At 37.5% G+C, this 18,791-nt stretch overlaps 1 protein-coding gene across 6 annotated transcripts in view; it reads left to right on the top strand.

Moving 5' to 3' along the window:
* LOC126036054 (regulator of G-protein signaling 7-binding protein) overlaps positions 1-17,921 on the top strand; it is a 153,136-nt gene extending 135,215 nt beyond the window's left edge. For 4 of the 6 annotated variants that reach the window (XM_049795344.1, XM_049795343.1, XM_049795349.1 and 1 more), the window contains 4 exons: positions 1,134-1,264; positions 10,736-10,883; positions 14,409-14,479; positions 16,977-17,921. In XM_049795344.1, coding sequence (XP_049651301.1) covers positions 1,134-1,264; positions 10,736-10,883; positions 14,409-14,479; positions 16,977-17,068 — 442 coding nt within the window. In that variant the 3' untranslated portion in view covers positions 17,069-17,921. Of the gene's footprint in view, positions 1-1,133; positions 1,265-10,735; positions 10,884-11,788; positions 11,820-12,242; positions 12,638-14,408; positions 14,480-16,976 lie in introns of those variants that run through there. The other 2 variants (XM_049795347.1, XM_049795346.1) reach the window with 2 other exon arrangements.
* Positions 17,922-18,791: the final 870 nt, after the last annotated feature.

Here is an 18,791-nt window from a genome sequence, read left to right as displayed (position 1 = left end):
ATGTTATTCATAGGCTAGAAATCTGAAAGCATGCTGAAAAATTTTTTTCATTTCTTAGCAGTCGTAGTTAGAAATGCCATTAGGTTCAGGTTATTTAGAAAAGCAGGTTCATCTTGTTGTTATAAAATCCAGTTTTGAGGGTTATCTTACCATTTAACATCACTATGAAGTAAACCAATAGGAAGAATGTCTGAACATGAAATGGCTGAAATCCTAACTCTTCAATCTTACCACTTACTGCCCTATTGAAAGTACCTTTGGAAGGAGCATTGGAAACCTAATTCTCAGGTGTGACTGGGTAAAACACTTTGTTAGCACTTACAGAAACAGTTAAGTTTGTAAAAAAAGTATGTTTATGCCCATGCAGCCTACAACAGTGAGATTTAATGTCTGATCGTACAGCCAGGCGTGAGAATTTGTTCCTGGATCTGGGTAAATTCTTTTCTTAGTGGCCTAAGCAATTAATTGGAGGTGTAGGATTACTCTTGATTTCAGTTTTTGTTTTCAAGATTGTTACTACTTTTCTGAAAAAATTCTGGAACCTCCCATTCTCCTCACAGTGCAGTATCACATGACTACTGATTTAAACACAGGGAGAAAGAAATTCAGGCAGAAACTATAGAACCAAAAGACCACAACTGACTTGTTTCTGATGAGAGTGTCTTCAAAGTAGAGTTGATTATGCCTGATCTAGGATTTGTAACCTGAACAGTGACGGTGAAAGTGGCCCTGCAATCTCCTGCACCTGCACCAGGACCAAGGGTGACTGAAACTGGATGGCAAAAGAACACTTCAATCTACCAGAAAACACTTATCCAAAGCTTTTAAAAAGGAGAAGACATCTCAGTCACTTATTTACCCCTTTTCCAAAAATATGCGGAGTAGAAAATAAGGACATGCAATCTTACCAAAGATAACCCGAATTTAGCTGTTTTACGCCTAGAACTTTATAGAACTAAAGAACTGTTTGTAAATACAGTTTGGTAGAAACAAGTTTTTTATCATATACACGTAGCTTAATAGTTTATGAAGCAGATTATGATGTGGTTGTTGCAACAGTAGGGAAGTGGATTTGATGACCCTCACGTCCTTACAGTCCCATTCCTAACTAAATTTTCTCTCTTTTACTGCAGCCCAGAAGATGGTGAAATTCATCCTGAAATCTGTAGACTATACATCCAGTTGCAGTGTTGCTTAGAAATGTACACAACAGAAATGCTTAAGTCCATATGTCTGCTAGGATCACTGCAGTTTCATCGGAAAGGTATTGAATTGCACAAATATACAGATGCTGATTTTATATACAGAACAGTCTTTTGGAGCATGCACGGGTATTCATGAAAGACAAAGCACCAAACTGTAAAATGAACTATACCACTGCAGCTTTTTAGCTACTGAAAACAAGAGCTGTATTTCTGTTTCATTATCATGATTCTTACAGAAGTGTGCCATATCAGGCACGTATCAGTAATGTCCTTGCAGTTTAGAAGTCTGAATTTTTTCTTAGAAGAGTGGTCCTAAAATTTTAGCTGTCATTCATCAGATCAGTGGGCAAATTATCTTTTAGTCATTTTATTAGAGGTATTTGTTGACTGTAATATTTGTGGGCAAGTGTTTGGTGGAGCAATATGGCATAGTTTTAGTACTAAACTGATCCTTTACTATCCCTGTTATTTATCCAACAATGCCAGTTTATAGCAAAAGATGGATAAATATGGTTAAAAAGCTGCCCACCTTTATAAAACTAGATACTAGATTCAGAACTGAAATCTACCTCATAAAGTATTTTTTCTTACAAAGGAGATATCCTTATTTCAGTGAAAATATATCTCTCTAATGATTTCATATTTGATTAGCCAGCTATTGGAAGGAAGATGTAGAAATCCAGATAAATTACTGCATAGGTTACCTAGTAACCTCATTACTCAGTGATGGCACACACTGAGTGGGGCTCTGCCTGTGCTGATTGTAACTACTCTTTCCCCTGATAATATCTCAGCAGAATATACTAGGTAAAAACAAGACAAAGTTCTGTAAGGAAATGTAAAGAAGGTTTTGTAATGAACCTTATGAATTTCCTGTCATGCTGAAAGATCCTGTAAAGATTTTTCACATCTAGCTATAGGATACAGCTAAAGCCAGTGATATTTTAATAAAGAAAGTAAGAATTAGAGGTTTATAACTCATCAATTGAGCTTCTCAGTGATTTTCTCATGTCAAAAGAAATCTATAAAATAGGAAGGGACAGAATTAACAGAGCCATCATATAAGAAGATGCCAGTAGCTGCTAAAATGAATCATCATTTTTTAAGACAGATTGTACTGTATTTCCTAGCATTGGCTACAGTTGTCAAACCACCTTCTGTAATTGCAGAAAGAAAGTAGCTTGAGGTGACCTGAGTAACCCTGATATGTCTTGTCTCTCCCTCTTGCCTCTGAATGGAGTCTACATTAATAACCTAAACTAAACATTAAACTGTTAGATGTCTGAAGTTGGATAAGATGAATTACAGCATTATAGTATGGGACAGCTTAGTTCCTATCTGGCAGTATTTTTGATGTGGATTGGTTCCTCATCTCACCATAGAGAAAGCCATGGTAGCTGTTCTGCCATTCCTAAATAGAGTAATTTTTGTCCTGTATCTGTACAGAGATAACCACAGTAATTTGGCTCCAAGTTTCTGTGACATTCTTTGAGAAAAATTCATAATAGGCAAAAAAATTATATAATCACAGGGATACAAATAATTTGAATTTTGGAACTCAGCCAGTAGAACATTGCTCTTGTATATTAAATGCTTAGTATTTACAACACCTAGAAGTATTGTAAAGGCATCATGCAACAAGGGAAATTGCAATTACATGCTAAGTATTTTTTCCCAGTGAAGGTATACCATACCGTATACCATGAATGTATACCACAACAGGCACCCAAAGAGCCTGTGTAATCTCCATCCTTGGAGATACTGTTAACTCAAATAGCCCTGAGCAATTTGATGCAAGTTGGCCCTGCTTTAAGCAGGGTGTCAGACTAGATGATCTTGCAACCCATTTATTCTATGTTCTGCTGAAGCATGCTATTTTCCAAGAAGTAGAATAAGCCCATACCTTTTTTTAATTTCTTTACTTACGGAGAATGGTGCTGCAGTGTTGGCAAATTTATCTCTAGGAACGAAAGAGCTGGTAATTTCACCATTGCAAAATATATTGCACTGTTGCTTTTTTACTATATAGTAAGTATATAGTATATAAAAAGGATATAGCTTTTTTCTTTTTCACCTGTTCAGTTTTTCATCAGTTTTTCACCACCTGAGTAACCATATTAAAAAAAAACCAAACCTGTTTTCCTTGTGTGTGAAGAGTACTACCCTTAGAAGCTTTGCTTAATTCATAAATAGGCATCTGATGTTCTTGCTATGTCTTAAAGCTCATTTTTGAAGGCAATATTTTCCATTTGGATGTAGTATTTCCATTTTCTAGTGCTCTTACCTCTTTGTTAGGTTTTTAAATCTCCATGAGATTTCACCAATTTATGTTCTTACTTGGGAGCCAGCAGAGATTCAAGTAGAATGATGTTCAGGCTGTTCTCAGCAACCTGCAGCTAATAAATAATAATGTGGGTACTGGTATCTTGATCAGACATTATCAAACAAACTATAGAAGTGATAAAGCTAAGCCAGTGGTCTGATACTGATGCTCTTTTCCCAAGAGAAACTCAGCCAATGTTCCCTACTAGGAAACAAATGCTCTTTAATGAAACACCACACTACAATGTAAAGGGCTGAGCTCTGGGTATTTTCACTGTCTTTTGCAGCACTGATCTTCTCATCTCTCCTTATCTTACTGTTCTACTGAACATTCCTATATAAACTATATAGTATGTATCAAGCTTCCTGTACAGAAATTCTTGCATATTTACAGTGCTTTAAATTAACTTACTACTGTCATACAACCTCTGCTAGAAAAGTCAGATAGCCTGTTATTTCTTTAAGATGTAACAGTCACAGTGTGGCCAAAAGCCATAAATATTTCCAGCTCTGTTACACAGTAAGCAAACTGAGGTAAGTGCTCTCTAATAAATTTTTTTCTAAGACACATACACCACAAAAGCCCAGTGTTGAAAATACATTGTGATTGCAAAATTCAACATTCAGGAAATTTGCAAAGGACACAATAAAACATGCCCAAGTAGCCTTGATTCAAGCTTTTTGTAGTTACTAAGTCTTTAGTTACCTGATGATATATTTTATTACTCCTCCTTTCCACAATCCCAAGAGTCCTGGCTAACACATGAAAATATTTACTTGGGCATACATTTTACTTCTATCCTAATTGTTCAGTGGCATACATTGTATTTATTGCACACAATTCTGTTCTAAAGGCAGAATCCTTCTGTTCCTCAGACCTTTCTCAGTAACTCATACAGTGATGGAAGTGTCTTCAGAATTGCCTTGAGTAGCTGTGTAGTAGCGATTTTTGCCACTGTAAAGAAAGAACAAAGAGAGATTAAGCTAAAGATTGCTAATCTAGAATCTGAGATTGCAACATACTTTATGCAGTGCTGTATGTGTTTGTAGAGTAATTTTTCACTAGCTTTATTTGCAGCTGAGTGCAGAGTCTCTGGGCTGAGCAACCAATTAGAAATACTTTGTCAATAACTCTTTTGAGGATCTGGGCTTAAGCAACTTCGATAGGATCACATGAAAATTTTAGGTAGGTAAGGAGTCCAGTTTTCAGGGCCGCACTGGGAGAAACTCTCCTGTGCCTTCCTGCAGTCCCTAACATGATGTCTTTAAGGATCTTGCTGTCGCTTCTGTCATAGCAAGTACCTATTGGGGGTGACTATAGCAACTACCTATTGGGGGAATGGCAGGTATGGCAGATGGTAGCTCATGTTCCAGCTTTTCTACGATACCTGCTGAAACTTCTTACTGCATTTGTTCACCTAGTTTTCTTCTGCATCATTATCACATCTGGCAGAACTTCTCTGGATAGAATCATCTTTCCCAGACTTTGTCAAGCAACAGATGAGTTCACTGACCCAGGACCTGCAGCTTCTCCCCAATCATGGTTTTGCTTTATTTGTTCCATTCCATCATTTGAATTATATAGCTTTGTGCCTTAGGGAGCAGCGTCAAACACAGTTCTTAAACCTAGTAATACTTTTTAAAATTTGAATTAGAGTTTCATGGAAAGTAAGATATTCTGAAGGAGCTCAGGTACTGTGTTTACAAAGTGGAAGTGCTTACAAAATTCAGCTCTAATTCCTTTAAATGTTGTATGTCTACTTCATTGACATTGCATGTTCCTAACATTGACTATTCCTTTGGTTAAAGAAACAAATCCTGGCTTAGCTAGCAAGGTCTTAGAAGAAGTAGTTGACATAATATCTGTCCATGGAAGCTGCTGGATTTGGATCCTTTTTCCAAATTAATACTGAGGTTGTCATGGTCCCACATTGAGAAAACCCAGAACTGCTCAGAGTTCTTAAGTACACTTTAGCATACGTTGCTGTATGCAGCCACAAATATTTGGGGGTCAAAGGTTCTCATTCATACCTTATAAAGAACTTCATTGCATTTTTAATATATAAATATAACAGATAAAAGAGCTTTCTGGATTCATATATCCACAAGAATAATATATTCCTTTCACTGTTAGGAACTGTAAAATACTATTATTATCATTGGATCATTACAGCTTGCGACCGTGGAAGTGCACATTACCGAAGTTTAATGTCTATGCATGTTTACGTAGAAACCATTCATTGCTGGGGATCATCTACAAATATAATTGACTTGTTTGGCTATATAATTACATATATTAGAAAATATTTTTTAAAACCTTTAAGTTGCAGATTGCAATCATTGTATTAGCTAGCTATGCAGCATTTGAGCATGGCACTCATTTTAATAATTAAGGGAGTAAGCCTATGTAACAAATCAAAGGCAAGAGGGGACAGTTAAAATGAACTGGAGGTGTTTTCCAGAGTTCAAAATATGCTGTAAAAATAGTTAAAGCTACCTTGTCAAAATACAAGGTTTGAAACTGGTAGCCATTTATGCTGAGTTTGAATAAAATAAGCCACTGCTCATGAATAGTTATAAGAATATATTATTCTTATGTTCCAGAATCAGTTCAACCTGCTATATTGTTTGTAACTTGTTGAAAAAGAAGCATACATCCATGGAGAGGCAATTCCTGCTGTCAGTTATTTGCACATAGCTCTAGTCATTTTAATAGAATTTGAATATCTATGGAAAAAATTAGTCCAGGATACCTTAGATTCGCAGACTCCTACAGTTTCTCGTATGAAATGGTCTCAAAGCCTTATATATTCCTGTGTCTTTTTTTCTAAATTTATGTTTATACATGAATAATTTCTCAGAATAAGATGCAAAATACTTTAATGCTTATAACCTACATATTGTTTATTCTTACTACACGCCTATTTGGAAGCCCTGAAGAAAATATTACATTTCTGTCACTGTAATTGAGATCTGTGGGCCCCATATGATTTGTATAAACATAGCTGAGGGCAAAATGATACCAGCACTAACTGAAGTGGTAGGTACCCGAATACTTAGGTAAAAAAGAGAAGAATTCTTATGGGAAAATTATGTGTGCATACTATGGACAGAAAACGTTAGGCTTTTGTGATGTTAAATCAGACTGAACTCACTCCTGCATTGTTGGTACATCAGAAGATACCAAATCTCACATGAGTGTGTGTCGTATACCATACAAGAAGTTCATAGCATAATCGTTGTTTTTCCAGTATGTGTTTTGTGATAACAACATATTTCCTTAAAATGGTACCTAAAAGTCTGTGGTAGTTTATATTACAGATTACAAAAATAAACCATCAATTCAGTGAAGGGATTTTTGTTTTATTTGGCTTTGTTTAAGTTACATGCTATTGAGTTTTGAAGGAGAAAGGAAGGATTTTTTAAAGGATGTGCTACAATTTCAGCATTCTATTTAAAGAATGGTAGATATATGTAATTACTTCACATATTACTTACACAAGAGGGATGAGATGTGAGAGAGAAGAGAAGCACAGTGGTGTGGAGAAACAAGCACTTAAAAAATCCAGAGAATCACCCATTCTCATGTGGATACTGTGAAGAGGCCAAAATGAATATAATAAAAACAGGCATGGAAGGAGGAAAACACAACTTCTGCCACAGACTTGTTATTCCTATTACATTTCCTTAATAATAATATTTCCAGTGAGACAACCTCTTGAGTTCTGCAGGTCCCAAGTGTAAGTCAGGAATGAAGTTCATCAGGCTGTTAGCCATATTTGCCACATTTCTTTTTTACTTCCTACATGATTCTTTCCTATTCCCCTTTTTATGTTCTCCTTTTCATTTACTAGAGCTGTGATCGATAGCTTGTGTATTCATCCTTAATTGCCAGGTTAGAAGTGTGATGCAAATGCTGCCGTCGTCTTGAGAGGGGTTCTCTCAGCTTTGAAATTCTGTTATTCTCCTCAAAGATTTTTCAAATTCATCTGCAGTGAAACCTAACTAGCTCTGAGGGACTTATAGTAGATGTTTTTTTCATAATGTAAGTTTCACTGCAAAGTAGGTGATGACTAAGAGTAGGTGCATAGGGTAGCACGGTGCAAACACAAAGGTGACCATAGAAGCAGGAGGGACCACAACAGGTGAGACACATCAGCACAGTGGTCACAAATGATGTGTGTAACCTTACTGAACTGATCATTTTCTACCCTCTTTTTTATACTCACTCAAGTTTGGTCTTCAGCATTATTTAATTCAATGAATTTAATTTCATACCAAAGGCATCTTCTGCTTCTTACAGTAAAAAAAATAAACTGAATTAGAGGCTAGAATACAAAGAATACATCACACCTTATATAAAAATTGCACAGTAAAAAGAGCTTCTGTCTAGTCAACTGACAAGAACAGCAAGTGTATGTGCATACCTCTGGCAACACTGTGTGCATGATCAAACTCCAACTGGAATTAATGAAAGTCTTTCCACTGACTAAATTGAAAGTAAAATTTAGGGTGCATATCGCTGTTTTAAGAACACGTAATACAAAAGATACTGTTACCACCACTAGAAGGATGAGAAGATTAAAGAGCTTTTGTTTCTCTACAGGCTGTGCTATGTAGTAGAAATGTTAAGCCTGAGTCATATACATTATTCAAGCAAAGCCTTTATTATTAGCTGACTCTTTAACTGTTTTTGAGTGATTGAGCAGATGCTCTGAAATACAAGAAAGGCTTCATGAATTGTTCACAATACAACAGAATTACTGGTAAAGAGCTCTTTTCAGTTGAAAAGAAATCTGTGCCGTTCATTCTGCTAAATCTGCAAGAGCTTGCCTTTGTGCTAACAAAAAGAACGTTACAGTGCTTCTTTTCTCAAGTTGTGAAAAAGAACCTTTACTGTTATTTCATCTAGTATTGTTATTGTTTCCATTGAAACACCTTACAAATCTCTGAAGGATGCATCTACAGACAGGGTTGTTCTTGACAGCATGTCACCAAAGGTCAGGTCACATCTCCAACATAACACTACAAAATAATGGGAGAATTAGCTAATACCCAGTTCCAGCAGTAACACCTTGTGATATCGGTGGCAAATTAGATGGTTTCCCTGGGGCAACCCTCTTTTACAAAGAAGCTTTAAGTCACATATTGGTAACAGTATGTTGTGTCATGGGCTTCTTGAAATGGGAAAAATGATGAAGAATGAAGCTTGCACAAGTGAACAATTTAAATTGTGCAATATGAACTACCTTAAAATAAAAGCATAAGCTGCAGTTAAGAACTGGAAAAATTTGTAAGTTATACCTACAAGGTGATACAGAGTAAAACATATAGTCTGGGGAGTAGGCTTAGACTGGTGTTCCACAAGCAACTGAGTCAGCGTAATAGCTTGTTAGCACCAGAAAGATCTTGATCCCTTCCTCTCTATCTCCCCACCCTTATCATGCCTTCACTTCTTCCTCCCTTCCACTGCTTCTAGCCATGTGATTATTTTCCTCCTCTGGCACTTGCTCTCAAACATCTTTGTCAGGTTCTTTACTGACCTGACAAATCACTGCAACACCATAAAACTTCACATTTTATATTTACTTTTACTGAGGTAATCTTGTACTATTTGATGGGTTAAACTGGCTCACAGAGGCATCTGGCAAAGCACAAGTTAGCAGTGGATGCCAAAATAAGCAGCAGAGAAAGGACACAGGACATCATTCTTTTACAGATGGTAAACTTGTTATGTCAGGTCATGCAATCTCTTGGAATGATAGTTAGATGACTTAGTTGGGAGGGAAGCAGAGAAAAGGGTTTCTTACTGACTTTAAAAAGTAATGAAAACATTAAACTTATTATTATCTTCTGTGGTAAGTAATGTCTAGTTTGACATTCTGACAAGTAGCCAAGAATATTTTTTTCAGTAGAAGAATAATTTACCAGAATACAACAGTTTAGAGAATGTGCACAAAAAGAGTTTCTTAAGATCCAGGAATTTCTAGTTTTAAAAAAAAAAGGTTACATTTCTGATAGTAGGAATACTTATTTGTGATGTGGAAGTACAATATAGCATGGTCTGTAGCCTTGGCCTCCAGTGTCCCAGAAAAATGGGCAAAATGACTACTACTCTATTAGCTGTTCTTGTTATTCCTGTTCTTTGTCAAACCTTATAGGAACTACTCAGGTTTGTCCTGATGTGAAAATTTTTCAAATTGCAAAAATTGTGAGATGAAAAGGTATTTCCTACTCAACTCCTCACACCACTGGTTTAAAATTGACATTTTTTAATCTATTTTTAGAAAGTTTTATTTGTTTCATTCTGAGATTGTTTACTCCGTTTCATGAGAGAACTGAAAAACTTTAACTTCTCAGTAAAATGTCTGGGATGCACTCCAATTTTAATGTTCTCATTTAAATGTACTTGGTGCCAGGACTGTGCTTGCCACTACAGAAAAGGAGTACCATCAGACAGTCCACAAGAGGTTTGCAAGGATACCAAAAAATCCCACCAGTACTCAACTCTCTTGCATGCTCCACTATCATGGTCCACATCCTTTATCCTATTCTCTCTCTGACAAAAGCCCTGGCAGATGTGTCATGAAGCCCCTATTCAATTCCAACACAGCATTTCATTTTCATATAGTGAGTATGAATTAGGCAAGTGTAAACATGGAAATTCAGAATATAATGCATGTTGGGCTGTGAGTGGTGGCAGCTATGTACTGCTTTTAAAATCACCAAGTATAAAACTGCACATTTTTGTCTTTTGTTTTCCCTCAGTATTGCTGCAATACTAAGAGACATGAATTGCAATGTTCTTTTTGTCAAAGTTTTTCAGGTTGCTTTCAGAATGTGTGCTGTAGTTTCCTTACTTATTTTGTTCTGTTTTGTCCTCTGGCTCTTATTTTGTGTCACATGTGAGCCACTGGAATTTAACCAAAACCCTTCATAATGCTATGTAAAATTCTAAGCTCCACACATGCCTGCATGGGACTTCTCTTAGTTTTGTTTGGTAGGAGTAACATATAGCAGCACTCTTGATTAGCAGATTGGTGTGGTCTGCTCTCTTTCTGAACAGTTCTTACTCAGAGTTTGCACTCACCACTCAATCTCTTCATTTATACTGTGCAACATGAATTACATCAAGATCAATTATATATCCGAGTATACATTTAATTAATAAATAATAAGGGTATATGTTTTGTTGAAATATTTTAAAGGAAAAGAACCTTGTGCCCCACCCAAGATCCTAGATACTAAAGTGGAGGAGAATTCCGAAGTACCTATTTTAGAAGACACATCATCATCACCAACAGATATTCAACAGCATTTATGGCAGGTTTCCACAGACATTGAAAACACTGAAAGGTATGTGTAGCACTTCATTCCTAAACAAAACAAACTTCTGTCTGGGGTTTAGTCTTTTCCAATTAGGCAGCTGGTGTTGCCACTATAAAAGGTATTAGTAAATTAAATAACCTGTTAACATTTCTGTTACATTTAACATATCTGAGAGCAACTCCTAAAAGGGCAGAGAGAAGTGACATCCTTAATTAGGCTAATTACCAGAGGGTAATTGTCAAAACAAAGGGTGGGAAATGATGTTGCTAGTGGGCCAGCTTCTCTAAAACAGGCAGCTTTTTTCTCCTCTTGAGTGGTGTCTGATTTTCTACCTGAAATCTGCTGGCCTGTAGTTCTGCATTTATAAATGGAAAGCACAGAATCTCATTCATTTCAGTTGTTTCTGCCCATAGTTATGAATGTGGAAGCCTTGGGAGGGGAACATCATCCATAGGTTTGTCAAAGTAGACTTCTCTTACCCTCTTAACTATGCAGTTGAAAGACAAAAAATGAGACCCTTTAGTAGAGAGTAATCCTGATGGCCAACGTTTCTTTGCAAAAATACCTATTTTGATGGCTTTGTATATTAAGCTGATGATGATATTTTAATGGTTATCATGTTTGTTTATATAAAATGAAGCTCTGTTCTACTGAGAAAGTAACTCGGAGAATAAAACTGAGCAATGTCTTATTAGCCATGCTGCTTCATTTCTAAGAACCATTTTATATGTAGATGAATGAGGCAAGATCACATTGTTTTTAAATCCTGAAAGCCTTAAGACATTAGAAGCCTGCAGGCAAAGTTGCTCATCTGTCTATCTGTAAAACAGGAACCTTTTTGCAACTTCTGGCCTCTCTCAAAACATATCCAAATGTAACTTGCTTTGTGAGTTGATACTTTGTTGTCATATTTTCCACCTTCTGTCTTTCAGAAAATTTCATGCCAGAGTCCTCCTAAGAGGGGTGAGAATGATAGCCCTGATTCTAAAATTTTCATTCAATGTGCAGGGAGCTTAAGAGTCATGGATTAGCTACACGTATTATAATTTCCTTCTGAACAATGAAACGCATTCATGGCACAAGCTACAAAATGCTGATAAGGGGTACTAAGTTGACATTAGTACTAGCTTGTGCTAATTTTAAGGCGTACTGTGTATTTTGCCACTAGGATCACATTGTGCCCACCGGCTCATTTAATATGGGATACTCCAGAGCCAGAATAGATCACAAAGTTGGACCAGATGCAACTAGTTACTATCAGACTGGCTTAAAAGTGCTCCCTTATTAAATCCACTGCCATTTATTTTGGTATGCATCTGCTGATACATGTATGTGAATGAAATGCTTGCCCAATAAGTTTTTGTATTTATTGCTCCATTATTTCAGCATATGGAGTCATAGAAACATAGAATCGTTTATGTTGGAAAACACCTTTAAGATTATCAAGTCCAACTGTTAACCTAGCACTGCCAAGTCCACCACAAAACCATGTCCCTAGATGCTACATCTACATATCTTTTAAATACTTCCAGGGATGGTCACTCAAACACTTCCATGGGTAGCCTGGTCCAATGCTTGACAACCCTTTCAGTGGAGGAATTTTTCTTAACAGCCAATCTAAATGTCCCCTCCAACAACTTGAGGCAGTTTCCTCTTCTCCTATCACTCCCTATTGTTATTTGCGAGAAAAGACCAGCACCCACCTCACTACAACCTCCTTTCAGGTAGTTGTACAGAGCAATAAGGTCTCCCCTCAGCCTCCTTTTCTCCGGGCTAAACAACCCCAGTTCCCTCAGCCGCTCCTCATAAGACTTGTGCTCCAGGCCCTTCACCAACTTGGCTGCCCTTCTCTGGACACGCTCCAGCACCTCCATGTCTCTCCAGTAGCGAGGGGCCCAAAACTGAACACAGGACTCGAGGTGCGGCCTCGCCAGTGCCCAGTACAGGGGAACAACCACCTCCCTGCTCCTGCTGGCCACACTATTTCTGATACAGGCCAGGATGCTATTGGCCTTCCTGGGCACACTGGTGGCTCATATTCAGTTGGCTGTTGACCAACACACCCAGGTCTTTTTCCACCAGGCAGCTTTCCAGCTACTCTTCCCCAAGCCTGTAGTGCTGCATGGGGTTGTTGTGACCCAAGTGCAGGACGCAGCACCTGGCCTTGCTGAAACTCATACAATTGACCTCAGCCCATCAATTCAGCCTGTCCAGATTCCTCTGTAGAACCTTTATACTGTCAAGCAGATCAACGCTCCCACCCAGCTTGGTGTCATCTGCGAACTTACTGAGGGTACACTCGATCCACTTGTCCAGATCATTGATAAAGATACTAAACAGAACTGGCCCTAATACTAAGTCCTGGGGACCACCACTAGTGACTGGCCACCAAGTGGATTTAACTTCATTCACCACCGCTCTTTGGGCTCGACCATCCAGCCAGTTTTTTAACCAGCAAAGAGTACACCCTTCCAAGCCATGAGCAGCCAGTCTCCCCAGGAGAATGCTGTGGGAAACATGACAAAGGCTTTACTAAAGTCCAGGTAAACAACATCCACAGCCTTTCACTCATCTATTAAGTGGGCCATCTTGTCGTAGAAGGAGATCAGGTTGGTCAAGCAGGACCTGCCTTTCATAAAACCATGCTGACTGGGTCAATCAGCTGGTTGTCCTGTACATGTCACGTGATGGCACTCAAGATGATCTGCTCCATAAACTTCCCCAGCACCAAGGTCAGACTGACAGGCCTGTAGTTCCCTGGATCCTCCTTCTGGCCCACCTTAATGATGACTGTCATATTTGCTAATTTAAAAAGTTAAAAACTTTTAGAATTATAGAATGGTTTCAGTTGAAAGGGACCTTAAAGATCATCTAGTTCCAACCCCCCTGCCATGGGCAGGGACACCTTCCACTGGACCAGGTTGCTCAAAGCCCCATCCAACCTGGCCTTGAACACTTCCAGGGATGGGACATCCACAGCTTCTTTGGGCAACCTCTTTCAGTGCCTCACCACCCTCACAGTGAAGAACTTCTTCCTTACATCTAATCTAAATCTACCCTCTTTCAGTTTAAAACCATTACCCCATGTGCTCTTGGTACATGCCCTCTCAGCTTTCTTTGAAGCCCCTTTAGGTACTGAAAGGCTGCTATAACATCTCCCCGGAGCCTTCCTTTCTCCATGCTGAACAACCCCAACTCTCTCAGCCTTTCTTCATAGGGAAGGTTCTCCAGCCCCCTGATGATCTTTGTGGCCCTCCTCTGGATCTACTCAAGCAGGTCCATGTCTTTCTTATTTTGGGGGCCCCAGAGCTGGATGCAGTACTCCAGGTGGGGGACTCACCAGAGTGGAGTAGAGGGGCAGAATCACCTCCCTCAACCTGCTTATGATGTTTCTTTTGATGCAGCCCAGGATACGGTTGGCTTTCTGGGCTGCAAATGCACATTGCCTGGTCATCTTGAGCTTCTTGTCAATCATAAAGCTATACTGTAAGCCATTGCCCATAGAATTCAACTGCTGTTCTGTTGTATCTCTTTCAACTTTTTTTTCCACAGAGATATGAGAGAAATGAAAAACCTTTTAAGTAAACTCAGGGAGACTATGCCCTTACCACTGAAAAATCAAGGTACGTTTTGTATTTTCTTCATGTAAGGAAAATGAAGATAATTAAAAGGTTTGCCTTCCATTAGCTCAAAAAAATCTAGGGTTTTTTAATAGACATTACAAAAAGAAAAATAGAGGTGAAGTCTCTTCCCTACTGATTCAGTGAGCCAGAATTGAGTACGTGAACTTTGGCCTCTTGCATTTCACATGAGGCATTCTGGAATTTTATAGATATGGTATCTATAGATAAAATAATAGACTTTCCCTAGTGACATGAAGGTAGCAGCACAACTCATTCCCCATGTCAGGGGGCCTTCTTTTTCAAAAGCAATAAAGGTTTAAATTGCAGAGACTGATAGGGATCCTACTGAGTGATGGGGTTTGCTTTACCCCTACAAGGCTTGTAGCTTCTGTGACACGACACTGACTCTGTGCAGAAAGCATACTTGCCTTGAATCTGCTAACAGCCTGCTTTTCCCAGTAGCCAGCTATAAGGCACCCCATACAAATGTATGTTCTCCATCCTATGCATGTATTTAACAATAGGCCTTCATTTTGAGGCCCAGCAGTGTTAAATATTCGACATCTACAGGGACTCTCTTCCTTCATGTGAACAACATCAAAAAGATAATAATTTTCCTTTTTGATTTCTTCTTGACTATGTGTATTTCTTAAATGCTGTGAGTCTTTGCACAGTGGCAGCTGATGAAGTATGCCTAATGTGTCCTAAATCTTGTCCCAAGTAACTAAGCATTCTAGCATTCATCGTGGTAAGAGATGAATATAGAATGGGTGAATTCATTATACAATTTAAGAGTTTATGGCAGGATTTACTTGATGCAAAATTATGTGAAAGAAGAAAGGGAATTGCCTATGATACATGATACAGATGTGCCATTGTAAAAACTGGAAAAATGCCATAAAGTCTATGCCTAGCCTAGAAGAAAGAAGCGTTGTGGAAATAAGGAAAGAAAAGACAAATTTGGGGGATATAAAGCACATAGAAACCTGAATTCAGAACAGAGATGAAGGCATACAGAATTCTTTTCTGCTGTCTGGTGTCTACACTGCCCTTCAGCACTGGTGATAAAATCACTGATCACCTGTGCAGCAGGATGGGAAACGTGTCAGCTGGAGTTTAAAAGCTCTGAGACATGCCCCAGGATCAGGTAATCATAAATGGTGTTTTTGCAGCTCCCACAGACTCCAACTGTGATCATAGTTTACAGATGACTTCTGAGAATGGATGCCTCAGGAATGGACAGTTATACTCATTATTCATACAGCACTTACTTAAAATTTTTGAAGTATTCCAAGACCTTTAATTAATTATAGATAGATAACAGTATAAGTAAATAGAACAAAGAAACAACATTACAGGTAATTAATATGGTCTGGACTGCATATGACTTACAAGCACTGTTTAAGAGAATGATTATGAGATGAATAAATGCCATTGAATAAGTTGATCTTTACAAGACCTGATCCTGCTTTCAGTAAATGAGTGTTTTGCTGTTGATTTCAGTGGCTTCAGTGACAGCCAGAACAGCGTTAAGATTGCAGGCCCACAAAAGCTTTAAATAATGTTACTGGTGGCTCACAGACCTGTTTTTTTGTATGGAATTCTCCTAAGTGACAGGAGGAAGGTTACTATGATAAGAAATTGAGTTGATGTGGCTCATAAGCTTGAGTCACAATATTAAGTGATGTCTTACCCTTGCTTTTATAGTTAAGTATTTGTTTTACAGTAGTGTCTAAAGCCTACAATCAAAACTGGGATCCTGATGTAACCAGAATAGGAACATAATGAGGCATAGCTCTTAGCCTGAAACCATGCCTGAAGATGGCTCAAATTCAAAGTGAACTCTAAAGATTTTGCAAGATATCTCACTAACAGTGCATGAGTTAACATAAGTATATACATTTTATATGAATTTAAAAGGAAATAAATAAAAGGTAGAAAGCTAACCAGAAACAGGGTGAGCATATTGTGCTAACTTTGCCAGATAAGTGTTTTTTCTCTTGATGTGCCAAGATGTTCCAGTGTTGCAGTTTTAAATGGAAATTCCCCCTGATGTGCACAAATGGCCACCCAATACTGGGTTTTTTTTAAAGTTTAAATTAAGACAGAATTTAACCTTAGGATCAACATTTCAGACTTGCATGTCTGCAAGATCTCAAGCTACTTTAGGTTTTATTTGGGACCCTAACATCATTCATCCATGCAGGATTGTTGTGTCTTAGGTCTCCCAGTACTGGAGGTACAATTTAATTGAAGTTTCATCACTGAACTGGTATTCTTCTTGCCAAAATTTCTGTTGTATTATCATGGAGATCATGATAATTATCATTGTAAGACTTTAGATACAAAATTCATGTTATTATTTACTCTATGCCTAGAACAATGGGATCTGTTACTTGATCATGTAGGTGCTGATGGGACACATAAATGATACAAACTCTTCTCTGTGTGTGCTTATGTACATGCTGGTATTAAAATGTGGTTTTTTTCATCACAGATGATAGCAGCCTCTTAAACTTGACTCCTTATCCATTGGTAAGAAGACGGAAGCGAAGATTCTTTGGACTGTGTTGTCTTGTCTCAAGTTAGAAGATTAAGCACAGAAGCACCAAGAAAATCTTATCTTTGATTAAACCACTATTATTTGACCACTGAAAAGATGAACGTTGCTACTGTTGATTATAAAGTACATTTTCTACACTAGTCTATTCCTTTTTTTCAGCTCCATCCCTCTTCTCAAAATAAGGTTTTTAATAGTTTAAAGTTATGGTGGTCAAAAAACAACTGTGGAATAGATCTAGTATAACTAAGAATGTTTTTAAAACTTTTAAGAGTATGTTTTGCATGCTTACTTTCAACCACTCAGAAAAAAGACACATGAATTATGGTTAATAGATAATTTTAAAGGTTTTTTTTCTTGTTTGAACTGCAGCTAAAAAGTTTGTGCATAGTACAGTACTCTTATTAGTATCATATTAAAATACTTGATCATATTCTAACAGACTTTCAGCATAGAAAACTATTTAATGGCAAAAGCATTGAAGTTCTAAAACATTTAAACAATATTATAACAGAATTTGCACAAAATCTCCAGCTGCTTTTTGTGCTCTCATTCATATTTAGTCTTCCACTATATCTCAATTTAAAAGCTTCATAGAAAAATATCTTAATTTATGATACACAAACCATATATGAAAATATTTAGAACTTGTAAATACAGAGAAATCATAGTATCTACATACTGTATAATGCATAGAAGCAACAGATTTCCTTTTAAGCTGATAGTATCTCTACAGGCTTTTGGAAAAAAAATAAATAATTTATTAAAAGGTGTATTAAACAATGTAAAACACAACACCAACCCATTTTCTTTCCAGCAGAATTCAAAGCATGGTGTCTGCACATCACTAAGTATTAACTCTTATAGGGCATGCCAGAATTATCTCAGACTGTAAGATATTAAATGTTTTACATTGTTAATAAAGTTTTTTATTTAAATTAAACGTTGTCTTGTTTCTAATTATTTTGCCAGACTATGTCTTTTTTTTCTAATTTTGTTGTCAGAGTACTACACAAAGTTTTGATAATTTTTCCATTTCAAGAAGTATGTTTACAAAGACAGATAAAAAATTATGATGAATATATAAATGCTAAAATGACAACTAGTAGCAGCAATAGATATGAATAAGTCAGACTCATTGTACTGATATTTCAGGATGATAGGCAAGACACCAGAAGTAAACATGTGCTAGACTGCAATGCTATGAAACCCATAACAATCTGTAACTACTGTATAGAGCAGGTCACCGTACCCTTGTAGTCAGTAATACATAAGGAAGGTGACTATGAGCCCTTCTGCTATTCGACCATGACCCAGCATGTCCACAGGAACCAAATTCCTTCTTACTGTGTAAGGGTCTAGTGGTGGGTAAGGAGTTACTGTTTCCTTGTCACAGGAAAGACCCATATAGTTAAATACTCTGTGGTTTTTTGGTAGGATATTAGTACACTCCCATGAGCAGTTGGTTAGGGATAGCTATTCACTGAACTGTATCTGGCAGCTGCAAAGTTTGATCGGACTGATTGTTCCACCAAGTTTTTTTCCTGGAATGCTGTTTGCTGAGAAAGGAAGGAAACACCCACATTGTCAGAAATATTAGTGTACCCTTTTATAGCAAGGACCAAAAATTCAGATCTAATTCCCAAGAAGGGAAGGCAGGAATTTTTCTTCCTGAAGAGCCACACCACTCTTGTTTTAGGCATTCCATGTAACAGCTTCCAGCATTTCTCTGGATTGATATTTTTCTTTTAA

Source organism: Accipiter gentilis, chromosome Z (assembly GCF_929443795.1).
Source record: "Accipiter gentilis chromosome Z, bAccGen1.1, whole genome shotgun sequence".
Lineage (NCBI taxonomy): Eukaryota > Metazoa > Chordata > Aves > Accipitriformes > Accipitridae > Astur > Astur gentilis.
The sequence above is the reverse complement of the archived record's forward strand: the minus strand, read 5'-3'. Positions and strand labels throughout refer to the sequence as shown.